This window comes from Taudactylus pleione, unplaced genomic scaffold (genome assembly GCF_031769625.1).
Source record: "Taudactylus pleione unplaced genomic scaffold, aTauple2 ptg000040l, whole genome shotgun sequence".
Taxonomy (NCBI): domain Eukaryota; kingdom Metazoa; phylum Chordata; class Amphibia; order Anura; family Myobatrachidae; genus Taudactylus; species Taudactylus pleione.
In genome coordinates, this window is record NW_028284442.1 from 1,060,041 (window position 1) to 1,072,315 (window position 12,275).

Consider the following 12,275-nt stretch of genomic DNA (forward strand, 5'->3'; position numbering starts at 1 on the left):
TAGATTCACTTTCCCTGCAGTAGAGTAACCCGGCTCTCTACATACTCCTGCTGGCATCCTGTGGCTTAGTAGGCTGTGCATATAAATACACACTTTACCTGCAGCAATATATCCTGGAATTTAATATTTTCCTGCTGGAACCCTGTGGCTTATTAGCCTGTGATTTGTGCATATAACCACTCACTGTGCCTGCACTAGCATACTTTGGCAGTATACAAACTCCTGCTGGAACTGTGTGACTAGTTAGGTTGTGACTTGTATGCATATAACTACTCACTATATATGCAGTTGTAGCTCTCGCTACCCCACGGCTGGAATTTTCAGGCAGTGCCTCACAGATATTATGGAGAAATCTGGCATGCAGCTGCTGCTGCAAAGCTGGAGAAATTTGCACGCTCTTCCCAAGACCCTCTTCCAGCGAATCCCCCTGCTTCTAATCACACCCCCGCAGTCCTCGGTTGGCTCTGCTCAAAGTGGTCCCCCTCAGTCGACGCAACAAAACTTACAGGCTATTACTGTTACAGATTAAATTGTGCAATTGCAGGTGGATATTTCCTTGCTTCGCCATGATATCCAGATAGTCCGTGAGAGCGTGGGTAAAGCCAAACTTTGTATATCAGACCTGGAGGATCTCCCCTCTCCTATGAAAGACATCGTTGTGGGTCTCTCATCCCAGATGACAGCTGTTATGGCAAAGTTATCCGATATGGAGGGTCGACTAAGGCGTAATCAGAGGTTAAAGTGGGAAGGTACGGGGGGTGGTACTGGGTTCCGTCACCTCTAAAGTTATAGTTATAGCTGCTGGAGGGAAGGGAGACAGGGTCAGGGAGCTGCTCCTAGAGGGATAAGCTGCTGGTGGCAGAGGAGACACAGGAGCGGGAGCTGCTGGTGGGGGACACAGGGGCAGGGAGCTGATGGTGAGGGAAGCAGGGGCAGGGAGCTGCTGGAAGGACAAGGGGGTAAGCTGGAGAAACACAGGGAGATGGTGTTGGAGTAAAGACACAGGAATGGCGCTGGTGAGATGCAGGGGGGTTGATACTTGTGAAAAACAGGAAGATTGTGCGAGACGGTGAGGGTATGGCATTGGAGAGACGCAGGGGGGATGAAGCTGGTGATACGCAGGAGGGATGAGGTTGGATAGATTTAGATACAAGGGATATGAATCAGGTGAGATGTAGGGGGGATGGCGCTGATAAGTAGCAACGGGGGTAGCATTGTAGAGACGTAGGAGGATGTTGTCTCTCCAGTGCTGATGATATAGAAGATTTTTTTAATTAAGTGACCTACCATCGTAGCCTCAGCTGATTGCAGGAGTGCTAAAAAAGCATCTAAAATGTATGTCACACTGTCATAGCCCCCAAAGCTTTTGGAGGCCTAGGCGGCCCTCAACCATTCACTTTAAAGTTTCCTATACTTGTGTGTCTAAACAACAGCTTTCAAAGTTGTTCTAGCCTCTCAGAGTAAGCGGCAGGGGAGATGAATTCCACCACCTCTCCAGGACCACTTTAAACCCTGGGCGTAATAATATTAGTTTTGTGGGTTTTCCTGAGCATGCTGAGGGATCTGCTCCAGAGAAAATTCTTGAAGATTGGTTGTTTCAATTATTCAACAGAGATGCTTTTAGTCCCCAATGTGCAGTGGAGTGTGCTCACCATCTCCCCTCACAGCTTCCTCCACCTGGTGCTCAGTCTCAGACTTTTATTGCTCGCTTGTTACATTTTAAAGATCGTGACACAGTTCTTTGTTTAGCTTGAGTACATGGCCTGCTTAAATATCAATCATTCTGTGTCTGGACTTTGTGCTGGAAGTACAAAAAACTCACTCTAATTTTCTACAGGTAAAAGGAAGCTTCGTGAATGCCAAATTCAATACTCTATGTTATTTCCAGCTCGCTTATGGGTAGTTCATGACGGCTCAACCCATTTTTTCAATATCCAAAAGATACGTATGATTGGCTGGAATGCCAGCCTCTGACCCCTCGCTGAAAGGACTACTCTTAATCATATGTTACTTCTCACTTATGTTTAGTTTCTTGTTACCCAAAGGTGCCTTTCACCATTCATCTTCAATGTGTGATGGTATACATTTTTTACTTGGGTTAGTACTCCACCAGGGAATACATTAATACTACAGGATTACTATTCAAGCTTCGATTAGGGTAATTTAGTTATTTGTCCTTAACATTTCTGCTGTTTCATTATCTGCTATTTGTGTATGGGGAGGTTAGGGTTTTAGGTAATTTAGAGTAGTTAGTGGTGGGTTGGGAGTTAGGGGATCCAAGTATACCTAGGTTCAGTGGCAGAACTCCCGGAGACAATGGAGTCCGTTGCCCCCGGGCGCCAGCCCTGAAGGGGGCACCTGGCTCCATTGTCACCTGGATCCCGGCCGTTCCACCTACCGCCTTCAGTGAGAGTCTTCTAACTAGGGGAGCGGAGCCGCTGAGTGCCGATCAGCATCAGAGGCGCTCCTCCTCCGACTCCACCACGTCTCTCTGGTCGCGCCGATGAAGCACTAAAGGAATAATTAGGTGCTTTAAAAGTAATAATTGCTGCTGATGTCAATATTGGACATTTATTAGTCACGTGAGACATTAGATCTGACTGCATACGTTGTATTATTATTATTAATATTATTCAGCTTATATACATTTTTTTATACACAATATGGTATGTGATTAAATATATGTTTTTATTTGTATTTAAGTTTTGACTGATATTTATTTCTGCCGTCTCTCAAAAAAAAAAGTTTATTAATTAGCGCAGTTATGACACAGTAATATTATCTGGGGATTCCAGCCCTTGAGTGAACAGTCTAGGGCTGGTTGACATTATGGTGGTGGACCCCACGTGCGTGTCTCCCTGCTGTAGTGTTACAACCCATGGCTGATTCAGCCTCATGCTAGCTAGGGAAATATAGGGGAGACTCCACACCATTCAATGGTGAACCAATGTTCTACTCTATTCTAAAGTGTGGTTTCTCCGTGGGGCTTTAGTAAATCAGTGCATCACAAAACCGCCAGATAACCCAAAACTGACAGCAAATATACCCATATACATAGGTGTGACCTGGGGGGAGAAAGGAACTTGTTACAGAGGTGAGAGCAGCCATGGAACCTCCGACACCCAATCAGGTGGAACATGCTTCTGTCCAGGGGTAGAACTATGGGAGACAATGATGGCACCTGCTGCCGGGAGCCAACACTGAAGGAGCACTTCTTGCATTGCCCACAATATATTCACCCCACTTAGAACTGTAACTATGTACCCAGAGTGTACCGTCATGGCCGCCCAATACATGGCACTTCTTCCCGTCTCCTGAGAAGCCATCATACACTAGTGGAGAGCTTCGTGTCACACCATCACTTGCCGCCTCCGTCTATCTATAGCCTGTCTCTACTCATGATGTCGCTGCTCCTCAGCAGGTTCTTATGTTGGTGTGACACGTCCGGTGCCTCCCCTCACCTACAACTCCCCGGCACACTCCTCCCTGTTGGCAGCCCTAGCCTCAGACCCGTGCACTCCCTCACCCACAACTCCCTGTCCCACTCCATACATCTATCCTCCATATGCTACAAGTTGCGTTACACATAACGTGTCAGTGCAGAGTGACTAGATAGCGCTGAGCATCTTTTCATGCAAATATTTTTCTTGAAATGCTTGTTATTTACACTGGGACGCACAAGCAGTTTCTGCTGAATAAAATGATATGCGGCATGCCTATATTCTGTGTGCGAATGCGGGTGTATCTGCATGTGAAATGCTACCATACAATGTCAGCGGCTGTGACGGGGGGTCACCAAATTATAACTTTCCTCCGGGTGTCTGGGATGAAGTTACGCCACTGCCTAGGTTGGATTTAGGTCATTCAGGGTGGGGGTTATGCGGAGGTTTGCTTTAAGTTATGGGGGGGTGTACTTTAATTGTGTTTAGATTTGATATTCTGGTGGATATAATTTTTTATTTTGTATACTTCATTTATTATATCCTGCTATGTGATAATTTTATGCTGGTTATGTCATGTTGATATATTAGGTCTACGGACCACTTTTTGGTATGTCTTATGTTACATGGACCCAAATGACGCCTTTGGGTTCGCGTTAGTATATCCATATTGGTCTTAAGCTGGTTATATAGCTTTGCTACATATGTATGATATATGTTTTAATTTTCTCATACCCATTGTATTTTACTGTCAATGTGATCTTTATAGTGTCCAAGTCACATTTTATATCTGCTACAACTACTGTGCTATACTTTCTTATTTTACCTGGGTATCAAAGACAAATTTCAATAAAAAAATACTTGATTTAAAAACAACAAGAAGATATACATTATCATAGTCTATACAACAATGGAGGTATCTGCATTGGACTAGTGGATGTATGTGATTACTACACGATAAAGCCCTGCTTTGGGCATGCAGCCCGTTACAGTTTGTGTAGTGCGAATTTTCCTTCCATGCTCCAGTACTTAAGTGACTCCACTAATAAACGAAGGCCAGGTACACATTAGGTGATATGTCGTTTTGAGGCAAACTGGAACAATATATCATCAATATCGCATAGTATGTATGCTCGATCACTTGCTCACGTGCGTTGTTCATTGCATGATCTTATCTGATGTGCTGCGCGACAGATGGGAAGATGTTGTGAACGATGTGGCACACACATCGCTCAGTGTGTACGCTCAACCAGATGACCAGTCGATATGTCGGCCCAATCTTGGTTCTGAAGACGTCACCTGAACTTCCAGTGATCTACTTGATGATTTCATAGTGTGTACAGGAGAAACGATAAATCGTATGCGATCCAACAATACAATAAATCATGTGGACATTTGGAGGATTGCATAGTGCTTGCTCTGGGATGAAGAGACCATCACGTCTTTTCAACGTTGTTCTGATGTGTACCCGGCCTAACGTGTACTGGAAAGAGTGCTGCCTTTTCTTGTTTTGCTGGTGATGCATGTACATGGCTACATACTTCTTTCGAATGGGATACTGAATTACAGAGATCCTTTACAATACAATATGATCTTAGACATTGATTAACCTATAGTATTTGACAGTGTGAATGATATGTTATATGACTGTCTGTTTTATTTTTGATAGTCTAAATCATAAATATATAGCGTTCCCGCTAGGCTGTTCTAGCGGGGCGCGGCGCCCTGCCCTCCTTCTGGAAGGCAAAAAGCGCCCTGCTCTCCAGAAGGAGGACCAAAAGCGCCCTGCCCTAACAGCCTGAGGGAGCCGTCTTCACCCGTGTGTCGCAGTGTCCCGCGGGTGAAGAAATGTGCGGTGACCCGGTCACCGCCGGAGAAGAGACGCCGGGCGCATGCGCCCGGCATCTATTCTCCCTGTCTGCAGGGCTTGGGGGCTGCCCGGCGTGTCCGTAAGTGCCGGGCACGCCCCCAAGAGTGACGAAAAGGGGACGCGTCTTATAGACACGCCCCCTTTTCGATGATCACGCCCCCTTCTCGGACGCACGCGTGCACGAACGTGCCCTCTCTAGCTCTGGCGCCCTGCCTCACGCCGGAGCTAGAGTGAACACTAAATATAGTAATAATATTTTACTTCGACATAGTAATATACTATTTTATTAGCAGTGAGTTATCCTCACCTAATATACAATGTGTAGTATGAAATTTGCTGGCCGTAACTATGGGGTACGAGTTAAAAAAGTATTAACACAAGAATAGACCCAAGATGTGTGTTCCATACTACATAGAGGTCAGATAATTAGTTTTTACCATATATTGGGGCATATTTATCAACAAATATATGCTGGGAAGCTCCCCTTAAAGACACAGTTTTGAGGGGTACCTGCAAATATTAAATAGCCCCTGTATGTATCTAGGGGAACCGTAGCAGATATATCCAATATCTATGGCGATCCCCCATTTTCGACTGCAAAAGCAGCCCCATAGGTTTCTATGAGGGCTGCTTAATTGCTAAATTTACCAAGCTCCAAATTTACCAGCTTGAATGCAGATGACGTTAGACACTGTAGTCCAGAGGATCCCTCCCTGGCAATAACAGCTTGCACATCCGCGGTTAGCAGACTGCAAATGTGCAGTAGTGTAACAGGGTCCCCAAGGAGCAGTGAAGTGAAGTGATTAAATTAGCAATCGCTTCGCTTCTAACACATGGCGGGCACGGGCTTCTATAGGAGCCCTGTCCCCAAATGTTTTTTTTTTATTTTATTTGGGCGATCCTTAATTTCTTATTGCCATGATAACGGTCATTAAGAAATAATAATTATTGGGTCTAAAACAAGAGAATTAATAAATATGTCCGATTGTATTAATTTGCTAAATCTATATTCAAATTGCCTCTAGGAAGGTATGAAAAGATGATAGTAGGACACTCGATGTTAAGCGTGGGCATATATCTCAAACGGTGAAAGTGGCATTTCTAGATCACATAGATATGATAGTATTGAGTGCTGTCTGAAAGTACAGACTTCAGTCACATAATATAGCATTGCCATTAAACCACATGGTGTGGTATTGCACTGTTAGATACTGTTCCTCAATTGTAAAAGTACCATGCTCCTAGTCACGACTTGTCTCCCTCGGGTAGTTTAACTTATGACGCTGTTGTTCCAGTTTCCTCAGTTGCTAGGCGATCTGCACGCCTCAGGAGGTCACGTGTTATCCACAGCATGGCGTGATTGTTTTTTCTCCTAATTGAGCTCGCTGGCCTTTTGCCCCCTCGCCGACTATAGCATTCCTGTAGGTTCTCTCGGCTCAGCTGCATGGTCAGCATTCTGTATCACCTCGTGGTAGTGTATTCTGGTACTCCAGCGGAATTACCTTGCTACCGGCTCTCAGCCTCTCCAACGGCTCCCTAGCCGCACTAGAAGCTTCCGTGCTGCCACCAGCTCTCAGCCTCTTCAACAGCTCCCTAGCTGCATCACCAGCTTCTACAAGAAACAACAAAAAGTATTCCCCCAGCACTCAGAATGAAATCAGCAATAAGATTTGAAAAACTATATGGTGGTAGATAATTCAGAGATCTCAGTTGCATATATTTGCAAAGAACTGATATTACTGAAGTGATTGAGCAGCTTCCAACTTGTATTTCTGTATTGAGAGGCATAGATGGGACCAGCGTTAGGAGGGCGTGCTGGTTCTTGTAGTGCCATTAGGAGGACTTAGGGGTGACTCCAAGGTAAGTTAGCTCTCAATTCAGGTATATTTGTATGTGCCATTATCATGTGGCCTTATATTGGGCAATTATTACCCAAATTGGATATAGTTATCAGTTTTGGGGATGAATTTGGGGTGCGGTGCCCCTTGGGGTTGGTGTGGCTGGGCTGCTCTGGTGAGGCACACATTAACACTTTATTTAGCACTTTTACACTTTCCAATATATTTTGTGTATATACATAATTTTTTCTTAGCCTTTTAATTACACCTTCACTTATTAACACATAGTCTTTCCTTTAATCCTATATTAACACTTTAGTCTCTCACTGGTGTGCTTCGCTGGGGTGGCTGGCTATCGCCGGCTTTTTGGGGGTTCTGCACCCCAGATTCTGACCAAGTGATAGGGACCTCCGGTATCAGAGACGCCGTGACGCGGCCCGGAGGCTTAGCCATATCTTTGCAAATATATGCAACTGAGATCTCTGAATTATCTACCACCATATAGTTTTTCAAATCTTATTGCTGATTTCATTCTGAGTGCTGGGGGAATACTTTTTGTTGTTTCTTGTATAGACTAACCCCTCCCTTACATGCACCTGAGTGATATTACTGAAGTGATTGAGCAGCTTCCAACTTGTATCACCAGCTTCTATGCTGCCACCGGCTCTCAGCCTCTCCAACGGCTCCCTAGTCGCCCCTGCAGCTTCCGTGCTGCCAACAGTTCTCAGCCTCTCCAACGGCTCCCTAGCCACACCAGCAGCTTCCGTGCTGCCACCGGCTCATTAGCCTCACCATCGGCTCCCTAAACGCACCAGCAGCTTCCGTGCTGCCACAGTCTCTCAAAGCCGCAGTACACTAATTAATACACAAACTTGTACAAAGACTTGTGTACCGGCTCTCAAAGCCGCAGTATACTAATTGATACACAAACTTGTGTACCGGCTCTCAAAGCAAAACCATTGTCTCTCAAAGCCGCATCTAAAGTACACCCACTTGTAAACCGGCTCACTAGCCACACCACTGTCTCTCAAAGCTGCATCATTTGGGTACCAACCTCTGCCACCGGCGCCTGCCGCACCATCGGCACCCAAGCCACACCATCAGCACCTAAGCCACACCATCGGAACTCAAAGCCACATCACTGGTTTACCAGTTTCTACCATCGGCTCTTGCCGCACCATCGACACACAAGCCACACTATCGGCTCTCATGGTCGCACCACTTGTGCTCCAATTGCTGCTACCCAGGGCAAGGTTTCCATTAGGCAGCTTTAGGCAACTGCCTAAGGGTGCTGGGACCTGAGCGGCAGCTGCTGACTCTGAAAAAAATGAAGGATGTCTGAAAGAGACATCCTTCCTTCAGACGACTACATAGTTGCCTACCCTCCGAGTGGGACGGGGGTTATCACAGAATAACAGCCAGCAGGAGAGGAAGGGGGGAGAAGAGTGTCCCAGTCAGAAGTACTACTCACATGCTTGTATGCATCACAGTGGCAGCTCCTCCCCCGGGTGCCAGTGTGCACTAAGTCAAAGTGCACCTGACACTGCAGTGCTGCTGCTCGCCTCTCAGACCGTCCGGCAGCCCCGCCCCCAACCTCACATGCAACACAACATAAAAGCGAGGAAGCGGCTCGGAGCAGGAGAGCCCAGTCCCAGGGTGAGTGCTGGCACTGCCCCCTGCGGGTATAGGCTGAAATTGTCCCCTGCGTGTATAGGCTGACACTGCCCTCTTTTTGCCCAAACAGGGAAGATTTTAAAAATATTTTGTTGGAGGACTCATTTTGGTTGAGTCAATCAGTTTCACATACTGGGACTGATTCTGACTTATACACAGTGTCAGTGATCATGTAAATTAGCAACATTTTGTGACTGCACATGCCCATGCCGCGCCATTACCCACTCCCAGCGTCCCTACAGGTGGTGGGGTTGGGTCGGAGTAGGCTGAAGTTTTGCCTAGGGTGCTGAGAAACCTTGCACCAGCCCTGCTACTACCAGCTCTTGCTGCACCACCGGTTCACACGAACCAGGCTTTGGCATTTATAACACCCACCACCAATATGAAGTAGCAGCAGCTGGCAATTTCACAGGTAAGTAGTGTCGGTCTGTGTAGGGGCACTGCAGTAAAAATTAAAAAACTAAATGAGTGACTATCAATAAGTGCACTAGACATGATTTAATTTACCTAGTAGAGAACCATATCACATAAACAATGATGCCATCTCTGTTCCCTAAAGCTGGTACACACATAAGGACTGTGTAAACAGTGATGCAACCCACGACCCCAACGCCGACATATCGGGCGGTCCGTACACAATGGGCGATCCAGTGCCCGACCTCCCGATATGACAGCCCGCATAGTGCTGCATGGGATCGTCAGCCGCATCGCCTGATCTTACAGCATGTACAAAAGATTAGTCAATGTGGCTGACGACCCCACGGGAGCGCGCACTACACGATGTTGACGATTTGCCGTTTCGTTGCGTCGGAATCGGCCAAATCATTAGCAATATCATGTAGTGTGTAGGGGCCTTGAGAAAGCAAATTTCTTTAGACAAGGAGGCAAACGTTAAAGATTCAAGAATTTGGTGCAACTGGCTAATAGGACCAGCAACACGGTAAAGGAGGTGTAAATTATTATGAAACCACTTAATTATATGTAAATCTAGAATACTCTTGTTATGCATCTACAAATACTATATTGTAGTGTGATAAGCTGTTAGTGCTCCATTAACTAATGTCTGCACAATTATACATGCATTATAAACTAGAGACCTCTAGTGGGAGAAGTTAGACCTACAAAATAAAGTGTATTTTTAGCATTACAATGAGCCAAGCAATGAAATATAAATACGATTTAAACATTTTTAGTTTCATTAAATGTGCAATTGCAGATGCCCCTCATGCTTCCCCGGAATGCTCTGAAATGTCATGTGGTCTTGAAGCATGATGGGAAAAAAGCTGTGACTGCTAATAGGACTATTTATGAAGCTTGCGTTTTTAATATTTTGAGTTCTGTTATGTTTATAAACTGATAGACGCGGTTTAAAGATGCTGTACAACAAAATTTGCAACAAGCGATACTATACCACCTTCCTAGCTAACACTATTTTTAAATTTAAAACTTTACAATACAACACTAGTAATTGACATATTAATATTCTGATCCCAGTATTAACCAATAATTGCACAATGCAACACACTACTATTGACGTGTTAATATACAGCTCCCTCAGGGGCATATTAAGAGAGGAGGGGGCCCGTGTGCAATCTCCGTCAGGGACCCCCTCCTCTCTCCCCGGCAGCCAGCAGACCTCTCAGTGCAGCAGTAGATTCTGGGCACTAGTATGTGCCCAGAGTCTACTGCACATGAACAGGTCACCAGGAAAAATGGCATGGCAGGGATTTTCCAAGAGATTTGTATGGTGCTGCTGCCGCCAACGCGGGACTTCGTAGAGGTAAGTATTACAAATACGCACCCATTATAGATACGACCCTAACCTCCCTATTTAATACAATAACTTGTTCTGTGCAAATATCAGTATCCAGGTTAATTACATCTACAGATGTGTCCTCATACATCTAGCCTCAATACGATATGTGACACTATTATATCAGTATGTGACTGAATCTGCATACAAAGCACAACGGAGCTTGACATGGAAAAAAGAGGCAGACGCTGCACCGTAGCAATTCCTATACAGATTCAGACTCATTGGCACACAGAAATACAAGTGTCACATATCAAATTATTCAGTGCAATCTCTTGATGCATCTTTGTCGCATGTCATTGTGACTAAAACGCACTTTTCAGTGAAAAAAGACACAAAAAAAGACACTTGATGCAACTAGAGACGCACAGGAATTGACGCACCAAGAGGGGCTGTTTGGCACAACTGCAGCAATAATATATCTGTATATATTGCACTATTTATTAAGAACTCTGACTGTAAGAAAGCAAAATCATCTTACCAATGCAGCTATAAAGGCCCTGGCTTATCCATGCCAATATGGCAAGTGTGATAAGGTCCCCAAAACTGGCAGCGATAGGTGTGGCGACATTGTCTGGATTTATTCCTGTTTTCTTCGATCCAACAATCACTCCTACCATAATTATACCTGAATTATGCAAAGAAAAACATGTTGATTATAAACACACACACTACATCATTTTATCAGCACATTATATGCTACGTAGCATCTTGTATATAAAGTACACCCTGCATTTCACTAGAACCTGCTAATTACAGTCCGTTTTATTTCAGAAAATCTCTTTCATAAACTGACTCTAAGGGCATATTCAATTTGTATCGAAAAGTCAGAGGTCGGTCTTTTCCCCATCATCGCCGTTTTTACTGGGATCAAGTATCGGGCGCGTGCCCGCTTATCCCCGTATTCAATTAGGATCCGGCGAAAACGGGACCCTGCGGAAAGGTAAGTATCAAAGTCCTGTCCGTTTTGGGGAAATCAGCCTGTCAACCCCCAAAAGATGGTCTTACATGGGGGATCACTATGGGTACCCCCGATTTGGACTGCTGAAGGTAATTGGGGTTTTTAAATAGCCGCGGCAGGTGCATAAATGCGCCTGTGAAGTAGTGGTGAAGAATAGCATTTATCTTTTTTTTTTTTTTAAATAACTAGTCCCATCAAAATGGGGTTACATGAAAATGGGTGCAAGCATATTTTTAAGACCCTAAAGTGATTTTATTCAAATTCTTCAATATCCACCTGCCGCAATCACCCGCATCTAGAAAATACCTGCCGCATACATGGGGAAACCCCTGAGGCTATTTTGCTAGTTTTTATGTTTGTTCCCCAACATTTTTTTTTTGCCTCCAAAATGAAATTACTTTTTTTGGGGTGTCCTAAGGAATTTTTTTTTTTTTTTACACAGATTACATTAAGGAGACATTCCAAAGGCTGCAGGCTATTTTTTTTTATTCTGCACCCCAAAACCCCAATTCTGCACTTTTTTTCGCCACCTAAACAGTGGTGAAAACTTATCCCTGTTTTTTTACAAAGACTTTTCACACCTGCGAAAAGTCTTTGAAATTGAATATGGGGATAAGTGAAAATGCGAAAACAGACTTTTCACTCCAAATTGAATATGGCCCTAAGGGGTATATTTACT

At 44.7% G+C, this 12,275-nt stretch overlaps 1 protein-coding gene across 2 annotated transcripts in view; it reads right to left on the bottom strand.

Moving 5' to 3' along the window:
* The window catches only part of SLC41A2 (solute carrier family 41 member 2), a 160,217-nt gene that overhangs the window by 64,568 nt on the left and 83,374 nt on the right, over window positions 1–12,275 (bottom strand). For both annotated transcript variants that reach the window (XM_088454350.1, XM_088454351.1), the window contains exon 6: window positions 11,117–11,263. In XM_088454350.1, coding sequence (XP_088310476.1) covers window positions 11,117–11,263 — 147 coding nt within the window. The remainder of the gene's footprint in view (window positions 1–11,116; window positions 11,264–12,275) is intronic.